This window comes from Seriola lalandi, unplaced genomic scaffold (genome assembly GCF_002814215.2).
Source record: "Seriola lalandi dorsalis isolate HSWRI2012SDOR001 ecotype SW California unplaced genomic scaffold, Sedor1 jcf7180002054581, whole genome shotgun sequence".
NCBI classification, from domain to species: domain Eukaryota; kingdom Metazoa; phylum Chordata; class Actinopteri; order Carangiformes; family Carangidae; genus Seriola; species Seriola lalandi.
Window position 1 is genome coordinate 2,973,669 of NW_019525134.1, and position 22,712 is coordinate 2,996,380.

Here is a 22,712-nt window from a genome sequence, read left to right on the forward strand (position 1 = left end):
GGGGAGGGAGGGAGGGGGCATGCAGAGCTGGCAGATATGAAAGATAAGTGGGAAGAAAAATGCCAGGACAACAAGAGTGAGACGTGAGTCACACAGGACACAGATGAACAGGTAGGAGAGGAGGAGACGGGGGTAGAAGAGTGTTGGAGGGGGCAGTCACTGCTAAGATGGACAACTAAGAAAGTAAGCACATTTGAAAGGGACCCCAGTCACATTTTGGCCTGGGTCTTCTTCAGCAGCAGCACTTCTTTTTCATTTATATATCAGGATAAACACAGGTACGGTGAGAGGGAGCCTTGTGGAGCTTTGTCCAATCTGCTGTTTAAACTCTTAAAGTGAAGAGGGAGCTACCATTCAAAATGGCTTGGGTCCCTTTAAAATAACAATCATGTTAACAAAGGTGTGAGTTGTCCTAGTTAGTTTCAAGAGTCCGTGTGCTTGTGTTTCAAGTGTTTGAATAAATCTTTTACTAATGAGCACGAGGATGACTGGCCCTGTTTGGGACTATCTCAACAACTGCGTGGGAGACAGTCTCGGATGCTTCCAAACAAGCTGAGGAAAGTGTGTGTGCGCTGCTCTTCGTCAGAGATGGGGTTGTTAAACACACCTGTATTTGCCAAATCAGACAGTCTGTTCTTTTTCATTATACAAACTGTGTAGAGTAAAAACAACACATCGCACAAACTAGTTCTTTTATGGCCTGACCTGGCACCACGTGGTCGGTTAGGCGAATACACGTCGGCTCAACTTTCCCACCTCCGATAAAGAGAAGTGCAAAGCTGCTTCCCTGAGCTTCTCTGTGGCGAAGCATCCAGGACTGTCTCCCCTGCAGTGGGTGAGACAGTCCCAAACAGGGCTAGGGGACGACTACAGGAACACAAACTGAGCTGATGGATAGAGAACCAGAGCTGCTATACAGAACATTTGCTAAACCACACAACTGCTGCAGTAAAATCAGACTTCAGTTAGATCCAGGATCTGTCACACTTGACCATCCTCCTGTGCAAAGACTCCAGTTTGAGGATTAGTATGACATATTTTAGCCTTTGGTGGAGATTAACAAGAGTGTGGGGCAGCATCACCTTATGCTACAAAGATGCTGTTTAAAAAATGCGAGCCAATTAAACGTCCTCTTTCACTACATCCCACCTGAAGGGCTAAAAAGAAAAACATGATCTAGCAGACATCCCTTGCCATTCCCCACTGGCCTGGACAGATAAACTGGAAACAGAACGTCAGGGACAGAAGAGATACTGCCACCTAGGGGCAACATGCACATCGACATGGTAAAGTAAAGCAGTAGAGAGGAGCATGTGTTTAACCCCTGGTGCTTTTGGCAGGAGCTGTTGGACGTCTGGAGGAGAAGAGGATCTATCACTGAGCAGAGCATGTGCTTGAGAAGAAAGACAACTGTATTGACAAAAAGAAACTATTTCACGTACCCAGTTAACCTACTTGGTCCAGTTCCAAAGCAATTGAGTGCTTTTTATATAAATGAGACAGAAAGATTTGGGCATTTATTCATGGGTAAATACCACTTATATTGATAAGGAAAAAAAAGAAACAGTAATGACAGAGAAAAGAGAGAGAGAGAGATCAGATGAGACCTCAGACACATGCAAGCTGGAGTGGAAAATAGGAGACATCAGTTCTCTGGAGGAAGTGTTTGCAGGATGTTTGCAGCCCATTCAGATGCTTGTTCATCAGAAGACGTTTGTTTCTCGAGTGCTCCCTTTGTCTAAATGATGGCTTGTTTTATTCCAACATAATGGCTGTCATCCTACTGTAGCTGTAATGATGCATTTACAGTACGGCAGAGCAAGGTTGTTTTCAGAACAGCAGCAGGTCATGTGAAACGCATCATGGCGTCTTTTAGAGACTAAAAGAAACAAACGAGGAGCAGTTCAAGAACAATCTATAAAACTGTAGGCTTTATGATCGTACCGTGAAGCGTGTGTGGTGCTGGTTGCTTGTTTAGTTTTTTTTTAAATAATGATAAAATAAAGTTGCAACCCATTCAGTACAATGGGTCCATCTATGGGAGATTTATAATGCTGAAATAAAAACATCAAAGAAAACACAATACACTTTGTTGTGTTTTTTTTGTTTGCATTAACAGTGTCATAGTTAAAATGTACTGAAATTAAAAGCACAGTTGTTGAGCTTTTACTATTGACTTTATATTTAGCTACATTTCGGATCGACCTTTAAGCAGCTTTGAGACTTTCTCAGTGACCGAGGTAACAAGATGTAGAGTCAGCGGTAGTGTTAGCCCGCAGGAAGCAGTTTTAATGTTCCACTCCTAAGCTGTGATTGGACAGTTGATTGTTTTTCATTCTTCTCTTTTTTGCACCATCCACCTGAAACTCACTACAAAGCCTCATTTATCTTTGGCCTCTACACTTCTATTTGCACCTGTTTTAATTGATTCTTGTCATTACATTATTTCTTAATTGTATTTCATTTAATTTTATGTCCTTTTTTTAACTGGTATTTTTATGAACTTGATATCGTTGTAAATGAGGGCTTTAACCTCAGTGACCTTCAAGTTTAAATAAAGACAGATCTGCATGATGTGTCTCGTGAAAACTAATGACGGTGATAACTTTCATTTCACTGTGATTACAATTCAGTTTAAGACAAAAAGCTAAGGTTATATTTCTCATTTGATTATGACAGTAAATGCATACATAAGATGAAATACATTATGATTCTGTATTTCAGTTTCTTAGTTTAGATTTTTTATTTTTTTATTTAGGCATTTTAAATCTCCCATACTCCCCGGCAGAAACAGCTGATACCTATGGTGAGCTGCACTGTAGCTATATTTTATTATAGTTCATTTAGACATACTTGGATCAAGACTTTCCATTAAGTAATTGGATTAGTCAGTTCAAGGAGGAATTGCAAATTGTTATCACAAAGCACCATCAGACGTCTGATCGCTTCAACATTGGTTAATTAAGACTTTATCTGCAAATTTTTTTATTCCTAATAGACACGTTTCCTTTGATATTTCTTCATGGACATGGACCTTTGGGGGGGGGGGGGGGGGTGTTTGAGGCAGACGTACCTACGCCTCACTCAACTTGTTTTTTTATTTGTCTTTTGCCGTAGCAGGCACCCGCTTGGAAGAAACAACAATCTTTTTGCTCATTCATTTGGAAACAGTGTGTGCCAGTGTGGCTCATATTTCCATCCGTGGTGCTGTATGCTAATGCTGTGCTCTGACTCAGAAGATGTCTTTGCTCCCTCCCTCCGTTACCGGGGAACAACAAGAACAAACAAAAAACAAGATGGCAGAGGAGTCAAAGAGAGCCAGAAACAAAGCAGCAGGAGCGGCAACTTTTACACAGGACAGAAGTGTCTTTTATACGTCAAAAATAATAATATTAATAATAAAAACTGTCCTGGAAGAACTGGTAAAAGAACAAAAAAAATCTTTCAGTATCAAAGAAGATGATAATTCATGTCAACCAACACAAAAGAGCAAGATAAAACTCATCTGTAAAGACTGTGGTAGATACCGTTGGAGTGGGGGGGGTGGGGGGGGGGGGTGGGAGCAAAATAGAGGAGATTACATACATCGTGCCCTTTCTCGCCCTCGACGTGGTTGAGTCTGCTGGCCTTGCCGTTGCGGCTTCGCTGGGTGGGGTCCCCGTTGTGCCACGTGGCGGGACTGTTGGGGCCCGGGGACAGCGAGGTGCCGGACGCCTTATGTCCGTCCGTCTTGTGCTTGGAGTTCAGTCTGGAAGACACAGCAACACGAGTGGTAAAGCACAGCCAGCCCACTCCCTGAGGAACAACGTGACTTTACTGTCAGAAGAGTGCTCACAGTGACATTTTGTATTTGAAAATAAAAGAAGAAATCCTTCAGTTTTATTCCTGCTCCCAAACTTTTAATATTTTCTTCTTCTTCTTCTTCTTGTTATTCAGAAAGAATAAAAGCTAACCTCCAAGGTGACGACCAACAGTCCAAAACCCAAAGATATTCCTTTTACAACAATAACAAACGGAGAAAATCAGCAAATCTTTACGACTGGGAACCGCAAGAAATGTTTTACACTTTGCTAAAAGAAAATGTCTCAAACGAGCAATTGATTATCAGAATAGTTTCTGTTGATCAACTAATTGATTCATGAATTATGTTTCAGCTGTACATTCCCCTCAGAAAATAATACTCTGCTCTGTCACTGGCACAGAAGAGTAGAGGTCTTACTAACTGCCCCTTTACAAACTGATTTGCCCTAGCATCAGAAACATGACACTGGACATTTCACTTCACTTGAACAAACAGTATATTCTGCTTTTTAAAAGACCAAACTCTACAGAGGTGCAGAGTGAGACATCACATTCATCTAAAGGGGGGTTATCATAAGACATGCTGTATCCTACTCTATTCTCAGGGGGCCGAGAGTAAACGAGAGAGAGAGGGACTGACAGTCACCAGGGCAACCGCTGGACACTCAGTAGTAGTGTGTGAGCAAACGAGGCGTATGTGTGAATGCGTGTGTGAGGAGGAGTCTACCTGGCGGGAGATTTGGAGGTGCTCCGGGTGGAGGACAGGGAGGCGCTGCGGGAGCTGCAGCAGCTGCCTTGACGCTGTGAACTCCTACCTGGGGTCTCACCGGGGGACCTGATGGATGACAACAAATGGACGAACACATCACGCACACACACACACACACACACACCACACACACGCATGCATACATATACATACACAAAGCCATGTGTATGTATGTATGCATATATCACAGGGAAACACACATGCCACAGCGAGCTCAGTGGTCAATCCAGCGGTATGTAAAACAGTTCATGCACAGCCAGACACTGTCAATATATATCTAATTAAGACGGGTGTGGCGCTGATGTTGTGTTGAACTCAGGAGATGCACTCGGTGCTGTATGCTTACTAACATTCTGTGTGAGTCTGAGATAATGAGTGTAAAATACCAATATAAATTTATGAGGGACTGAATGTGATTCAGTGGTGGTTGTTGGGGGCTGAGATGATTGGTCACTGTTTGTTTTACTGTGTGCAGAGGACAAACTGTGCTGAAAATATCATCATCAGATAATCAATGTGAGGCTACATACGCTGCAGGTTTCAGTGCGCTCAGCATTAACATGTAAATTGTATAAGAGGGATTCTGTGAGCGTCTCACCTCTTTTTCTGTTTATTCTTGTCTTTGTGTTTGTTCTTTGGGCTGCCCGATCTGAAACAGACGTCATGTGTAAGATAATGAAGCTGTGCACATTAAAGCAGTGAAGATTCCCTTTGTAAAAACACAACTCACTGTTCTGCTCCCCCATATGGATTTTTGCCCAAAAAGTCAACAGTGAAAACAGGCAGAAAGGAAAATAACACACACCTTACATGAGAGAACTAATTTGCAGCACTGGCTTTGCTGCACTGTCATGAACAACGCTGTTAACAGCTCTGATCTTGTTATGCTGCAGTGTTCTCGTCTTTCATACACACCTGTATCTTCTCTTTTTCCTGGAGCCAGATGCAGATCTACAAAAACAAAAAAAGCCGCAATCATTATAACGATGATGACGTGACGGCTACATGAATCATTCATATACATATACTGCAACCGTCGACCAGCGGCTGGGCGAAGAAGCAGGTTGACTGAGTAATCTGGATAACTTGTCCAGGTTTACCTTTTACCCAGAAATGACACATTTACATCAGTCCATGTTCCACATTTGATGGTGGTTCTGGGTAATTACTAAACCTGCTCCTTGGAATAGTTTCTAGGACATCCAAGGTTGTCGCTGGAGGCTGATCCCAAAATCTAATCTGTGCTGTCATCAATCTGTGCGCCACGTTTTTTTCATACCATATTTTTATTGTCATATTTTCAAATTCACCCTAAAGAATATTGAGACTACATGAAGCTGCTGTGTCTAAGCTTCCCATGCAGCTGAGCTTCATTTGGCGTCAGTATTTTTACACTGAAGAAACAGATAATATCTCATATTCTGGACGGGGTCAATTCGACTTCTGTGTATATTTGATGACAAAAAATATAACAAATTAATGTGAGCAGTGCTATTAATATTACAAACACAGACACAGACACACACAGTGTGAATCACATAATATAAGCATGTTCAAGATTCTGTAGCAGCAGAGGGATGATGCAGGTTATTTGGCATCTAATACATGGAATATTTCAGCATGTGTTTCTGCAGTTTTGTCGATGCACATGTGAGCCCCCCTCCCTGCGTTAGCCAGTCTGAATCGCATGCATACATCTATATGTGCAGAGATGTCTCCAGGGGGGGCTCTCACGGCACGCTTTTCCAGTTGTTATTCTACAGGTGCAGGATGTCACACTTATTATTTTTATTATTATTACTTCTGGCTGCAGAAGCTGCTGCTGCTCCCTGCGAAAAAAAGCTGGAATAAGAAACTCAGAGCTTCTGTGGCAGTTCTCCCTTTAACCATGTATTGAGTATAATGATTGGGAGGCCGGCCATTCCTCAGTCCTCGGCAACTGACACATCACCTCCATATCGCTTTCACCCTCGTTGCAGTTTCCATGGTGATTAGTCAGACCGGTCTGTGAGAGTTGTTGCTATTTTCCTGAAGAGCCCTTCATCTCCCCTGCTGTTTTACACACCTACAGCATGCAGCATGGAGTGGGAGGGAGCGGCGGCAACAAAGTGTGTTGATTCACTGAAAGGGGAGTAATAAAGCTGTCACAGTAATGTATGTGGCTGATATGTGACTCAGAGCTGTGGCCCCAGTAGCAGCTCGTGTGTCCCCACTGGAGGGAGTCATCTGGGGACCACTGAATATGAGGTGACATTTTGGAGGGCTCATTACTCTTCTCCTCTCTCACACACTCTGGTCATAGCTAAATCCCTCGCCCTTCCCTCTTACACGAAGACATGGACGGAAGATGTGAGAGAAATATGCATGAAAAGGGGGAGCCCAACCTGGAGCTATTATTTTACAGTGAGCAGTACATTACAAACAAGCAGCCATATGAATTTAATCCCGCCCCCCTAAAGTGCACCTTAAAAAAGAGCATCAAAGGAGTCCGTCTCTGGGGGAGGAACCCTGCATGCTGCTCACCCCCCTGCCTCATCTATACATTATTCATATAAAAACAGTACCTGCAATGCAGAGTAGCTTTGGTGTGAGGCTGGGAGGGAGGTGTGGGGGGGGTGAGGGGAGAGGGTGAGGGGGACTGGGATGTGTGTGGATGGATGAGAGGTGGGAAACAGGAGCGGGGCAGTGCAGTGATGCTCAGCAATTTGGTGAGAGGCTCATTTTTCTTGTTTCTTCTTATTGTGCCCCCCCCCCCCCATCCAGGCTGGGTTATTAGAGCAACACATTTAGCCCCGCTCCCCCCGAGTCAGGCGGAGGACGAGAGGAACTGGGGGAGGAGGGCACTCTACCATTGTTTATTGTCATTATGATATCCAGAGGCACTGCACAGGTACCTGCTGATGAGCTCGTGCTCTTTTCCCATCTCTTCCTCCCTTCTATCTTTCTTCTTAGTGTCTTTGCAACCCAGTTGCAAAGCCTTCCTTCCTTCCTGCCTGCCTGCCTACCTACCTTCCTTCCTTCCTTCCTTCCTTCCTTCCTTCCTTCCTTCCTGCCTGCCTGCCTACCTTCCTTCCTTCCTTCCTTCCTTCCTTCCTGCCTGCCTGCCTACCTTCCTTCCTTCCTTCCTTCCTTCCTTCCTTCCTTCCTTCCTTCCTTCCTTCCTTCCTTCCTTCCTTCCTGCCTGCCTGCCTGCCTACCTTCCTTCCTTCCTTCCTTCCTTCTATTCTTTCTTCTCTTTTACTTCTGTCTTTAATTCTTTCATTGTTCTCTTCCTGGAGGCCTCTCTTTCTCCCTCTTCCTCCCTTCCCTTTCATTCTCTTCCTTGAATTCAGTCTTTCTTCCTTTCCTTCTATTACTTTTTCTTCTTGTCTCTCTTTTGCATCCTCTATTCCTTGAATTTTTTCTTTCTTCCCTTCCCTCTAGTTTTTCTTTAACTCCTTTCCTTTCTTCCTTCTTTTCCCTTTACCCTCCAAATTTCCTTCTTTCTTTCTTTTTCTTTCTTTCTTTCTTTCTTTCTTCCCGTCCTTTTTCTTCCTTTTATTCTTCCTTAGTTTTTTTTACTTTTTCCTTTTCTTCCTCTCTTCCTTTTCCTCTTCCCTTTCCTTGTTCTTCCCTTTGTCCTCCCTTTCTTTCTTCCTCCCTTCCTTCCTTTCTTCATCCATTCCTTTCCTCCTACTTTCCTTCCTTCCTTCCTACACAATAATTGTTGAACTATTGAACAAAGAGGCAACAGATACAAGAGAAAAATGTAACCAACAGAAAAACATATGAAACACTCTGTAATTTCTGAATATTCCCCAGTGAGCAGCTATTTACTTTATTCACTTTTATTTCCAGTAAGTGAAACATCAAAGGTGTGACTACATCTCTGATCACCCATCACTGTGATGGCAGCTGTTGACAAACCTTTGAAAAGTCAGAGTCTTTCTTGGGATGACACATCACTGATGAAGCTCACACATGTTATGTACACACTCACCTGTCTCGCTTGTGTTTCTTCCCACTCTTTTTCTTCTTCTCTCTGCGAGTGGGCGAGGAGCTGCCAAACCTATTGATGGAGAGAGGGAGGACATCTTTTGCATGCAATGACTGTAAAATGAGCCTCAGATTGCAGTTAAATCCTGGCCTTTCACTTGTCATCGTGCTACATTACATTACACCTCAGAGGGGTGAGCGCAGGTGTCATCCTACAGTAGCTCAGCTGGCTCTCTTTGTGCCCAGCTCTATTCATCCTTCTGCCCTTCCCCACTTATTCTTTCTTCTCTTCACCACCAGTCTACTTCCTCCTTCACACTCTCTCCCTCTCCTTTTGCTGACCTTGTCAAGAGAAAATGGAAGACGAGACTATGCTTTGCTAATCACTCACTACAGACCCCCCCCCCCACACACACACACACACACAACTGCAGAATCTGATGGCTCGTTTGCAATATTCACAGGAAAATAATTGGAATTCCGTTTCACAAAACCACAGTGTAATTACTCTGTCAACGAGGCTGAGAGATAAAAAAAAGAAAAAAAGAAAAATCGAACGACTTCATCAGTAGAAGCTGTTTCCACTCACCGACTCCTTCGGCGGCCGGATTTCTTCTTCTTCCTTTTCTTTGGACGCGGGGATGGAGAGCTGCTTGATTTCCTCTTCACTCTGAATTGGCCACATAAAGACAGAAGGAGAGGGCGATCGAGATGGAGAGCGAGAAAGGCAGAAATAATTTACAAGTGATTGTTATAATAATCATTTTCAAAAGGAATAAATTTCTGATTATAGTTATTTGCTACAGTGCCAATAACAAGACGATAAGTGTGTATTTTCTCATTTCCACAGTTCATTCTGCCATAACACACAATATTCATTCAATACATCTCACAATGGAAACAGGAAATTGCTTCAAGGAAATTACACTTAGTCTTGTCGGCAAAGTGACACAAGCAGAAAACATGATCTAAATGACCATCTGCATTACGGCTTTACATAAATAATAATGGCTGTTTATTGTTTGTTTTTTCTGGGTGCACGCTGTTACTGGGCATCAGCTTTGCCAGTAGATTGAAGAGCACTTTTGCCCTGATATCAGTTGTATGTTCATGGGTATTATCAAAGGAAACACCCAGAGGCCATGTGAAGGAGATAACAGATGGCTGATTTAATTCATCATTTGAGGGGTGAGAGCTGGTCAACAGTGTGTGTGTGTGTGTGTGTGTGTGTGTGTGTGTGTGTTTGAGCATGTGATTTACCTGTTGTCACTGTGGTAATCTTGGTCATAGTCTCCATCTTCATAACCAGCCAACTCAGGGTTCTGTTCATACTCGTCAGGCGGGTAGTGCAGGTGGTTGATCCTGAAAACACAAGAGTTGAGGATCATGAAGACCATCAAGAACCACGGTTTCCATATCATCATCAGCGTCAGCATCATCATCGTCATCATCAAGAGTCCAGAGCCATGCTGGCAGCTCACTGAGGTTGTAGTGGTACTTTGAGCTAAACGTTGATGACAGCATGCTAGCATACTCACAGTGACCACGCTAACATGCTGATGTTTAGCAGGTGTTAGTTTAGTATGTTAGCTCGCTAACCGAAGCCTGACCAAGGCTGAATGTTTGAAGTTAATCATTGTATCGTATGCTAACATACGGTGACAGTTTCTAAATGACCTGATTACACATTTCTGTGTAGCAATTTCTTGTTACTGTGTTCGTCCTGATCCAAAACACTGTATCTACAATACGCTGATATTGGTCGATGTATCTAACTGGATGGATTCAGTGTTTCAGCTTTAATGCTAAGAGTTGCTAATTAGCACTAATCACGAACAGCTGAGGCTGATGGGAATGTGATTCATTTGAAGTATTGGACAAATGAAAATTTTGACCTGATAATGGTGCTGGATAGAAAGTCAGTTCAATTGAACTCACAGTAATAACTCATGAGGGTAAGTGTAACCTCTGATGTCACACTGTCCACTTGAGAGGGTTGTAGTGTCTCTGAGATGCGTTTTGTAAACGGTTCTTACTGGAATTTGTTATTCAGAGAAAAGGCAACTATGACCTTGTCCTCATTGCAGTTTGGTAGAAGAGGCTGGTGTGTGTGTGTGTGTGGTGTGTGTGTGTGTGTGTGTGTGTGGGGGGGACTTCAGTAGATTCTCTGCTGTGTCTAATGTGTGATTCATTTAAGACAACGGAGACTGACCAGTTTCTTTATTCATCACTCACACACTAAACTTTGTTGTGACTGCAGTGTGTAATCTTCCCTCACCACAGCCATGTGAGAATATCATCATTTCTCACACTGACAACTCAGCTTGTGGGTTTCATATCTTGTTTTTCACACATACTGTATTGTATATAGCATCCTACCTAATCCTCCCTGCCCCACTGCCCCCTTCCCTCTCATGTGGCCTCCTCTGAGCCACAAAATCTGACCTCGCCGGCTTAGAAAACCATAAAAAAAACCCACATCGCACTGACTTTTTACCTCCTGTGGTCCCAGCTCTCTGAACCCGACACGTCCCAGTACCGTTACAATCTCAGCAGGTCGTACTCTGGGCTTTCTGGCAATTTTTAAAAAATATGAAGCATAGAGAAATCTGTGTGGAGGTTATTTGGATTAGAGTGATGATGACACAGTCATAACCTCGATGACTACCCATGCAGCCTCAATTAGTTAGAGAGAGATAAAAACAGGCAGGAGTAATGAGATGAAGAGGCTGAAGTGCTGCACGAAAACAAGTTAGCAAAGCAAAGGAGAGTGCATCTGGAGGAAGGAGATGAAACACATATGGGAAACGCTATCAGAACGAATTTAACATTAGATCAGGAGAGAGAGGAGGGGTGACAAAATAAATGGTGTAAAGTATATGGAAGGACAGAGCGGAGCGGCCTTGAGCAGGGAACAGGTCTGACGGTTTGTTAGGAGGAGATGAGGAAACAGAGCCTTTAATTGGCTGAGCACCACTGGGCACAGCAGGGAAGCCAAGTACCAGCAAAATAACCTCACAACAACCTGACAGCCCTCTCTGCACACATGCAGTGTTTGAGTGAGCTCCACACACACACACACACACACACACACACACACACACACACACACACACACACACACACACACACACTGCAACACTCACTCTAATGAATAAACTTGCACTACACAAATCATGGAAATTTGAAAACTTGAGCAACAAAAACAATTCAGAGAGGAGAAAGTGGGAGTTCAGTTTTAACAAGTAAAAAACTCATTAAGTTAGAAACTGCCTATGAGTGAATATTGAGTAGATGGCATTTCAGATAAAGGGTACACTGCAAGTTCACTGAGCTCATTTTATCACTATAAAACGGAGAGCATCTAACTTTTGAATACTGTGCTGAGAGGAAGGAGACACACACAATGCTCTGCAGTAAATAATCCAATACCCCCCCCCCCCCCCCCCCCCCCCGCATCACGTCTCACTTTTTCAATTTCAGTTCTCACTAAATTCTCTTTAAACACTATCGTTTGGACTTTGCCTCTCAGGCTTCACACAGGCCACCCTGCAGACACGACTCAGGGCTGTAAAAAATACTTCAAACTCCTCTGCCACTTGCTCTATTTATATATTTTGCATTTTTCAATATTCCTCTAATAAGATGTCAGATTAATATTAAATATGGCCGTACAGGACAGTGTTCTTTGTAGTGATGCCGCAGGCACAATATTTATTTATCACTTAGGAAAAGGTCTCTATCAACAAAAGCTACATGCGATGTAGAAGAAGTAGAGTGTGTTAATGATGCAGCATTTTACACTGCATTTCTAATGTGTGTTATTAGACTGCCATTCATTTGAAAAACATATGACCACCTCTGTGATAATGTGCTTTCTTCTACACTGATATAAATGTGTAAAATGTCACTGTTGGCTTTCACATGATGTTTTTTGAATGTATTTTTTATTTTTGACCGCTTCTAAGAGGGTGAGACCTTTACATTTGCAATACTTATTGAATTAACATTTACAATCTCAATTTGGCCTTTTAGAAAACAAAAAGGTTAATTTCACAGCCGTTCAGCCTTTTGCCCGACACTAGTGTCCCTGCAGGCTGGGAATGAAGCACACTGCCAAAAAGAGCAATTAACAACAATTGAAACTATCTAGTGGTTCCCATGCTTAGTCATTAGTGATAAATCAACTAATTCCCCTTCCTGTCTGTAATCTCTTCATTGATGCTATGCTTCAACATGCCGGAGACATCTGTCCAGTCTGGTCCTGATCAAGACGGCGTCCCTGTTAGGCAGATGAGTGAGTGTCCCTGTCTTTAACGGTGCCCCGGTGAGGCAGGACGCTCTCTAATTCAGCCGCTGTCCGTGGGACCTGGCAGTGATGGACTGTGGCCAGGGCCCTCCTCAGGGCTGCAGCACAAAGTGGTGCAGCTCCTTCATATCCCAACTCAGACAGCCACTCTGCCACTGAAGGCTTGGATATATTTCTATTGCTGTAGAGAGTTATGGTTTGTTATTCTGGGGGGAGGTGGGTGGAGGTCGGATTGATTACTCCTCAGGATGAGGGTGGGGGCAGACCTAGTCGCTGCTTTATGGTGGTCATATTAAGATGAAGGATGGACTGGGCTGGGAGTTTAAGCTGAGCTGATCGATTCTGTGATCATTGGGGAAAGAACTTGATGCTCTGTATGCACCTAGATTAGATATCTGCATTACAGTCATTTCTATCAAAATGAAATATATTTCTGTTTCTTAATGAAGAAACCTGCTCGCAGGCTTCTCATCAGATATTGAACGGCTATGTGAAGCCCAGCGTCAGATTCTCCATTGATCCCGCTCTGATCGGACAGCCTTGGTGTGTAAGCCTGCAAAGCTCCGATAGGCTTTACACACTGCATTCCTTCTCTCGCTCGCGTTCCCATCCATTCTGCAGGAAATCAATGCGGGATATTGGTAAACAGAGTTATGAGGTAGCTGTTTACTACTAGTGTATAAGAGTATTAAGCTACAGCTGAGGGGCCTAGCCTGTCAATAGTCCCAGTCCCTGTGGACAAGATGGCATTCGCAATAAAATCTCCCAGCTGAGCAAAACTCAAACACACTGAAGGCAACAGTACATTTCAGAGCGGGACGGAGCAAATCTGCAAATCCATATGACTATATCGACATTTATATAGCTCTGTGTTGATGTATATCTGTTTTGGCATGGAAAGAGATAAAAGACAGAGAGTGCTGTGACACAGACGAGCCAGAAATCAGCGCTGCCTGTTTACCACCGTGACTGAAGGCCTCATAAACCCACATTAAGTGACGGGTCCGCTGATGTATTACCTATTAATGCTGGGGATTGCTGATCCAAGTATCGGGGGGGGGGGGGGGGGGGGGGTTCAGCTGGGGCCCAGAGTGCAGTTTTGAGCAGGGGGACATACAGTAAGACATACTTGCTATAATGCTACAGATTTAGAAAGTTCACTTCAAAAAGTCACAATGTGGAGCAGAGGGAGTCACTGTAGATTACTTCAGAGGAGTCTGAAGTTCAGTTCATTCATGTCTGTGTGTGTGTGTGTGTGTGTGTGTGAGAGAGAGAGAGAGAGAGAGTATAGACGATGTGGAGAAGTGGAGGGATAACAAGCCTGCAAATTACAACCTTCTTCAATTTTCCACATCAAGGTCTTTCTGCTGAGGGAAAGTTGCAGAATTTGAGGCAAGTTCTGAAAATCCTAAATTGACCTGACTCAGAAGTGCCCTTCAGGGTGAATCATGCGAAAAGCAAAACAAACGAAACTTGCTGTATCTTTGTAGTTTGCTTTCTCTGGGCCATGATTGTTTTTTACATTCATCCCACTGTACATGACTGTCGTCTGCAGCTCCCTCCTCCAGCGTGTTCTAGTTTAATGTCAGACACCAGCTGAGGTGCAGAGGAGGGAGACTCATTAGTCCTGTCTGTGAGACAGGAAGCATCAGCGTCATTACCAGTCATTAGTTCACAGACGGCGGGTCATGTTGCCACCGCCATACGGCCGCTCTCAGTCATTCACACGTACAGTACGATGGACTGACTCAGGAGTGCCACCACACCCACTTCCTGCTGTTGCTGTTTCTCATGTTTTTCACTGTGTGTGTGTGTGTGTGTTTGTGTGTGTGTTTCTGTACACTCATTCATTCATGTTGATTCCTTTGATTCCATCTGTGTTTGCCTCAGATGAGGCGTCTTTCCTCCCACCTCATGCTCATAGCTACACTGTGGCTTAATGCTACACAAATTGACAATTATCCTGCCAATCTTCACCTCATTGGCCTCCAGCAGAGTTTGGAATAAACTTTAAAATGCTGCTGATTATTTTTAAACCACTGGGGTTCAAGCACTCCCTGTTTATTCAGAACGAGGCATTACCAGTCAAAAGGATTCAAATTAAAATTCATTGCACCTTTGCAATTAGGGTCCGTATTCTTTGTAACTGACGGCCTGAAGACGTCATTAGACTGGCAGGTCATTTCTCATAACTTCCATCAAAATCAATTTCTCTTTGCATTTGTTATTTATTGCTGTCTAATTTGATCAGATTTATTTGTTACAAAGCTTTTGTAATCATCTTGTAATTAATAGATACAACACAAAAGGCTTTGGGTTCCTTCATAAATTTGCTGAACAGAATGTGGTAAAATAAGGAGAGGGAGGTGAATAACTGTGCATGCACACTGGGGGTGTAAAATGAATATAAATACATTATTTGGATTTGCACAGATAATGTCCCCTGAAAAGATGTGAAATACAGCTTCACTTTTCCTTCTTAACCATTGGCTGTGCAGCGCAGGATGAAGCTTGACGGATGTTTCCGAGGTGTTATTTTTTACCTCGAGATCCCATTAAACTCCGGCACCTTGACAGCAGACTGGAAACTGACAAGCTGAAGTTTGGGACCTTCTCTGAAGTGCACTGACACTTCAAACAAACTTTACTTCCAATCATTTCTGACTTTTAACACTGAGCCTCTGCTCTGTTTTCCACCGGCACCTTTCACACTTACGCAGCTTTTATTTAGACTCACTTCTTACTGTTGTGTGAAGGTGGGACTGAAATACAAACCATGTTTAATTATTTAGCTGATCCAGGTACATGGTTATGTTGTTGAGAGCTTATAGACATAAACATGAGGAGAATAAATGGAGTAAAAACAATTCAGTGCAGAAAGTGAGGCAGATTAGACAATTTAAAACCCCTATACACGGTATAAATTTGAATACCAGTGGTGGATAGTAAATACATTTACTCAGTTTTGAGGCACTTGAACTCTACCTGAGTATTTCCTTTTCCTGCTACTTTATATCTTATACTAGGGAATATATTGTACATTTTACTCCACTATATTTACGTAATAAATTTGATTAACAGTCAATCTGCAAATTAATGACACAAAATCAATCATCAAACAAATTGTGATGTACTATAACAGGCTACGATATCATTTTCTTAACAAGATCCCCAGCAGTATATAAAGGGGTTGAAATAAGCCTGAGCTTTACCAGTTGTAAGTCCAGTAACAAACATTATTCTGAGCTGGACCTTTCTGCCTAATCAGCACTTTTACTTTTGGTAATTTCGGAAAAATTGATGCAAATATTTTTGTACTTAAAGTAAAATTTTGAATTTCTGCAGCTTGATATTGCTACTTCTACTTCAGTAAAACATGTGAGTACATCTTCCACCGCTGCACTACAGGTACACATATTGTGACATAAACAGATAGTTATAGTAGATACGAACAGACACATCACAGACATTAAACCTGACGCACGGTGACTTACACTGGTTGTGTGTGTGAGCCTTCTCTGGTGATAACGCCCTCTTTGTCCATCAGCATTTGTCTGAATGTGCTCACTTTCTGTCGGATCTCCTCTTCTGTGTACCTGAGGACGGACATGAAGACATAACAGTTAGCGAAGGAACACGGACACTCATTTGCAGCTTTGACGACTCGCTTCAGCAGCGAGCAGACAGGGCTGAAGTGAACTCTTCTCAGCGTTAACCGCAGACTGTGTGAAGGCCTATGAAGAACCAGCAAATTAAAGCAGCAGCTTCTCAGGACAGTCCTGGATGCAGAGGGGGAACCTGTGAAGCTAATTGTCGTCAGTCATAACTGCCGGTCGCTCTTGTAGCAGCCGTGTCCTCCCCCCCTGCTATCACACAGAGTCTGAGCAAAATGTCAAAGACTGTCTCCAACCGTGTCCTGACCAAACATTACACTCAGCCGAATGATGTATATTCTGATGACTCACTGTCAGCCTCTCCTGACCCGGGCCGGTTACTCGTTCAGGCTTGGGCTGCATGTCATGTTTTATTCTGCGGGTAAGCGCTGTATAACTCGCTGAGCTGAGAGGACCTGAGGGGCAGAGGAGCTCTCAACAAGCTGACACACACAGAATACTGCTGCAGTGGCGCACGAGAAATTACTGTCAGTGCCACATTATAGATTTGTATTCATATTTGCTAATTGATTAAAATTCAGGCTGTTTTCATTCCAGGCGTATTGTGGGTGCAGCAGGAGAGAATCACAATGATCAGTTATACTTTCATTCATTGTGATCTTACTTCTCCTCCCTGTTTGTGAGCAACACCGCAGCCTCTGTCCGCAGACCTGCCGCTGGAAACGCGGTGACAGCTCTGCAGGGACACAGCAATAATTCAAACAGCCTGTCTGAGCAATCACAGCAGAGGGAATGAAGTCGATTCTGTTCTTTTCCCATACTACAAATACTCAGAGGGTAGCTGTGCAGCTCTGTGAAAGTACACGGCCCTTTAAATGCACTTGTACACCGAGCTGATCTCCTGGTGTATTCATACCATCTCACACCAGCTCCACGTTCCGCTCTGGCGCTGGTAATGAGCTGTAATGAGCTACAGAGGCAGAGAAACATGAAGGCAGAGAGGAGGGAGAGGAAAAGCCAGAGAATTAATAAAGCTGTGAAAGCGTGGCCAAGAGCCAGATGACAGAGTTAGACCGACTGGAAGCCTCCGCCATTAATAAATCTACTGTGGTGTATAGAGTTCAACAACAAGAGCTGTAGCTTCATATTTAGAGAGCAGATAAGAGCGGCATCAGTCTTTCAAGGCAGTAGTGAAAGTGAATTTGTAAGTACATTTTCCAAAATGTCAAAGTTACTATAAAAACAAAAGATTTACTGAATATAATAAAAGCTTTGGAGCAACTATAATCTTCCATTCATGATACCTACAGTATATACCTACACCACGTGTGATACATCGCATGGGTAAAAGCATGAGGAGGCCTGTATGTGATTTCGTACGTCGACACGACACCAGCAGCCTCCGCTCCTCTGGGCGTGTTGTCTCACCGAACAGTTGGAGCTGCAGCGGAGGACGTGACACACGGAGGCAATTCATGTACTTTAAAACCCCTCTGCACCCGACTGATGCAATTTGCATCAAAAAATAGTCCTTAATCAAATCTGAACACACAGATATTATAAACATATTTTCTAAGATCCAGTGTGACTTACACTTCCTGAGGAGATCATTATCTCTGTCGCCAGTATGTCTCCATTATCTCCATCGAGAATAAACGTCTGTTTTGAGAATCTGCTTTGAGATCCCAGAAAAAAACATGTTTCATATAACTTCAGAACTTTTAATGGTGTTGTTTGACAAAATGTAAACAAAGATAGACGTTAAAAAAAAAAAACAGGTAGCCCACTGCAAACCCCCAAACTTCATGGTCCTCTTTACATTCCTCAGTTCCCTCAGGTTTGTCTCGGGGAATTAGGAGACAGTATTAGACTTTGAAGCCCCAGCGCTACCATTAAGATTTCTCTTAGTTTGAACTAAGGAACCTGAGCGTACAGAGACAGACCAAAAGTACACAAAAGACTTTTCCACAAGCAACTAATGTTCCTGTTCAATCACAATTAAAACATCTGACATTGACAGAGGAGCTGTCCATCACTCAGTGCTGAAACAGACTCATCTCTTCACTGCAGCTCACGGCAGGACCAGTTCTCCGAGCTGGACTGTAAATGAACCAGTGGCTCGTTTCAGCACAGAAATGACATTAGTCTGAGGAGCGTTTACTTTTTCTCAGATTAAATACAGCAGCCGATACCACGTATTCTGAGCTGTGTGCTATCAGCACATTGAAGGTGCAGAGAATGAGATTAGCGTGGCGGAGAGCTGTAATACCTGAAAGATGGCCCAACAGAGAAGAAGCCAGCCGGTGTGACAGCACCATCAGGTCCTGCTGTATGGCAATCTCTCTCAGCCCAGCGGCTGTCAACTCAGCACAATGGCTACAAGCACACACTTTATATTCAGGGCTTTCCGTGCACGGCGGAGAAGCCATCACCATACGTTAGCTGCTTCCTATGGCTGCTTTCCGACAACTCTCCAGCAGTCCCTGCGTGCTTTCAGCTGTCTGTTAGGGATCAAAGGAGGGTGTACAATAGATAAAAGGGTGAGAAGGCTCAGAGAGGATACTGGCTGTGAAAATGAATGTGTTCTGGCCAAACATGTGCCATGACTGTCTGGCTTTCCCCTTCACATTTGTGCTGATGATGGTGAGGATGTTAGCGCCTGCAGGTACCTCTGGTGACACAGCGGTTAAAGCAAGAAAATAGGGGTCACAACTTGTGGGGCTAAAGCTTCTGTTGACTCATGGCCTTCAGTTTAACTTTCCTCCTCTTTCTCTGTCTTCCCACTGAACCGATCGAATCTGAAGAACAGCGCAGCTTCACAGCAGGAAGCACAGCAAAGTCTGTTTCTTTTGGATGGGTCTAGCTTCCTAACCAAAGTCAGAGAGTGTATGCACAGCACTGGTGCTGCTTCAAACATAGAGCCTCAGGTTTAGAAATATGGTTCAACAAGAATCCCCCACAGCACCTGAACACCTGCAGGAACCTGGTGAACGGTCGGCAGGTTCACCCACAGACATAAAAATCTATGGACACAATGAAGTCTGAAGAAGAAAACCATGTTGATGTGAGACTGAAAACTCTTTCTTCCATTATGGCTGAACTTTTGAGTTGCACTTAAAATAAGTGAGGAAAGAAAAAATCCATAATGAGCTTGAATCAATCTGTGTAAATGGCCACATATTGGACATTTGTCAGAAGCTATTAGGAGAAGCAGACTAAAACAACACATCTATGCTCTGCACATTTAATTAGCACTTCTCGCAGCTGTAAAGGTAGCTGCTTTCTGCCTAACGCACCATCTGTTCTGCCCTGACACCGTGCAGAGGAGGGGCTGATTGGAGTGGTCACTCTCAGGGATGGGCCGGGTAATACTGGATTCCAATTAAAATTAATGTTAAACTGCGCAGGGCACTTGTATATTTTCATTTGTGTGTGTGTGTGTTAGTGTATGTGCATGAGGTGGGGGCGAGGCCAGAGCCTGCCAAGTGGAGCCAAATGAAAGCCATTTAGCCCAGGCCCGTTGCCTACAGCATGCAAAGTCCCAGTGATTTGGACAGAGAGAGACAGGAGACATCGATCAGAGTGAGGGGGCTCCCCACCACCCCAGGCATGAAAAATCACCACGATTAAAGAACTTGATTGGAGTAATTAGACAGCTCCGAGCACCCACAGATTTCCCCCATTAACTCATGATCCTGGAAAATGAATAGCTTTGGCCCAGAGAGCATCCTTACGCTGATAGTCATCGATTTGATGAGGAGGTGCCTATGTGTAGGGCGTGTGTGTGTGTGTGTGTGTGTGCTCCTCCTGACTGCCAGGGATGTCTCTGCATTTGGTATCCGAAGGGCCTTTTTCCACAAGTCGTCCCCAGGCGCTGCTGTACACCTATGAAACTCTGCAGCCATCAATCCCGCTGCAGAGAGCACAGAGGCAGAGTGACGCCAATGTAGTTAGTAAGATTGAATGGCGCTGGGAACATGGAAAGGCAAACCCGAACACCCCCACATTTCTATTTCAGGGGCAGAATTAAAAAGACTTACCGAGAGCCTCGGTGACGCTGCCACTGTGGTTCAACACTCATGTGGAGAGGATGTTCAATTGATGCTCTCTGGATTCACAGATTTTCTGGTTAGATAACACACCAGGCAAAAAGAAGCAAAGAAAGAGAGACCACCTTTCTGTCACTATATAAAGACGACCTTTCCGCCTCCCCCACAGTGTAAGCACATCAGTGTTTGGAGCACCACAATCCGCCACTGCCACGCTTTCTGATCACTCATCTTCTGTAAGACCTCCTGTAACAACAGCATTTGAAGCCGTTGTTGTCTCGCATGGACCTTCTGTATAGGCTTGGGAGCCCCGCAGTGTAAAATGGGTCATTGTTCCTGAGATGCCTTCCCCTCCAATTTTGAGTCTTATAGGTCACAGGCTTATGGTCTTATGACGCGGGCTTTGGCTTGCAGGAAAAGCTCCATCAGAGCAGAGATAGTTATTTTCTCTGGTCTGAGAGGCTCTGAGAGCAACTCTCTTAATGGGATCCTATGGCTACTCATTTCTCTTGCAATTCAAAGTGTCACTGCAGATGTCACTAAAGCAATATGGTGGCAGCAGTGGCCACAATGCTGCATCGTAGCTCCCAGGCCATGACTGAATTTAAACTGTGGCCCTTGTTTGCCCTCCTGTGCATTTAAATTCAGTCGTACATCCCTGTGGTTTTTCCCTTGCTTGTGCAGGCTACACCTCTCTACTGAGCTTTAAAACAACAGATATTTAGTTTTCAATACAAACTTGCACATCTAATTTTTCTGCTTGGTGAAGCAGGAACAACAATATCTTCTCTTTTCCTGCCTATTTAAACAGCCCTTACCACTGGTGGCACACACCGTTTTATGCATGCATTAGACAGGCGTTAGCACACACTCTGTTTAATGTGTGTGTGTGTGTGTTGTGCAGATGCGTATACGTGGGTCGTGTGTTTTAAAGGGAGCCTGCAGTTTAGACTGAGCGAGGCTCTGCACAGAGAGCTCATTAAAGAGCTGGAAAAAGGCTCAGACGCCACAGGAGTTTGAATCATGCACAATCATTATGGTTCAATTAGCGTGGAAAAATGTCCATGAAATAGAGTGTGAACTCTTGTATGCAGAGCAGACCTGGAGCTTAAAATAAGGCAGCAAGTCGTTATCATAAGGTACCCAGAGTTGTTGAAACATAGACACTAAGCATTTTTTACCATCTTCTCCAAGAGCCGCTCTAACAGCTCGTGTCTCACGCTCCTCCAGACAGATGTCATGTATAAATGGCCCCACGAACGTAACCTCCGGCCCAGCTATTATACATAAAAGGGCAATGTTCCCTGCAGTGGCGGAGCACTCAATGTGCCAGTGAATGAGGGGACGCTGCCAGGTCTTGGATAGCTAAATGAACAGACTCCTTTAATTGCTGAGCCTGTCTAATTGGCTCCCAGGGTGAGGCCATCACTCATGACAGACTATTTATCCTGGTCTTATCTCTGGAGAAGAGCATGACTGGATTTTGGGGGGGGGGGGTTGTGTGTCAAAGAAAGGAGGGGAGTGTCTGCCGTGCTGGCAGGGTTACAGAAGGAGGCAGACGTCCAACTCGCCCCCCCCCCCAGGCTAATCCTGCACCGAGGCCTCAGTCAGGACGGGGGCTCGCGGGTGACGTTGCAGCTCTGCCCCCTCTGTTAAATCCACAACAAATGAAAACAGACTCCAGCCACCATCTTAATTGTGTCTAATGCCTGGCATTGCTCTGCCTGTCTACCCCTGTGTTTCATCCCCCCGCTCTATCCCTTAATCCTGCACACATGCACACACACTCTCATTTAAAGAGGCACATTAGAAATTGGAGAGGCAGGGTGAGCTGTGCTGAGCCAAGCTGGCAAATGAGATTCTTCTTTTTTATTATAGCTTAACAAGATGAGTTGAGCCCGTCCAGAGTTTTAACACTCAGCTGAGTGGTCACCGTCCTTCAAGTGCGACCGTCTGCCAGCCGAGGCCGTGTGGTCTTGAGGAGTGTGTGGAGCTGCTCGGTGCGGGTTTCTGCTCTGCTCGCATTCTGTCATCATTAGCCAAGCTGCTGCCTGCCACTACACTGTTCCAATAGACATCAGGGCTCTTTTACATCGCTGTCAAACCAGGGGCAACTATGTCCACTCCAGCCCAGCAGATGAGTGGACATTGACAGATGGCAACAGCGAACCCCCCCCCCCCCCCCCCCCCCCCCC

The 22,712-nt window shown here is 44.2% G+C and overlaps 1 protein-coding gene across 1 annotated transcript in view; it reads right to left on the minus strand.

The window, feature by feature from the left end:
* The window catches only part of srrm3 (serine/arginine repetitive matrix 3), a 74,374-nt gene that overhangs the window by 8,848 nt on the left and 42,814 nt on the right, over positions 1–22,712 (minus strand). The window contains exons 3-10 of the mRNA XM_023418375.2: positions 16,349–16,450; positions 9,806–9,907; positions 9,135–9,215; positions 8,550–8,618; positions 5,486–5,521; positions 5,169–5,219; positions 4,529–4,636; positions 3,586–3,748 (exon numbers count right to left, since the gene is read on the minus strand). Coding sequence (XP_023274143.1) covers positions 3,586–3,748; positions 4,529–4,636; positions 5,169–5,219; positions 5,486–5,521; positions 8,550–8,618; positions 9,135–9,215; positions 9,806–9,907; positions 16,349–16,450 — 712 coding nt within the window. The remainder of the gene's footprint in view (positions 1–3,585; positions 3,749–4,528; positions 4,637–5,168; positions 5,220–5,485; positions 5,522–8,549; positions 8,619–9,134; positions 9,216–9,805; positions 9,908–16,348; positions 16,451–22,712) is intronic.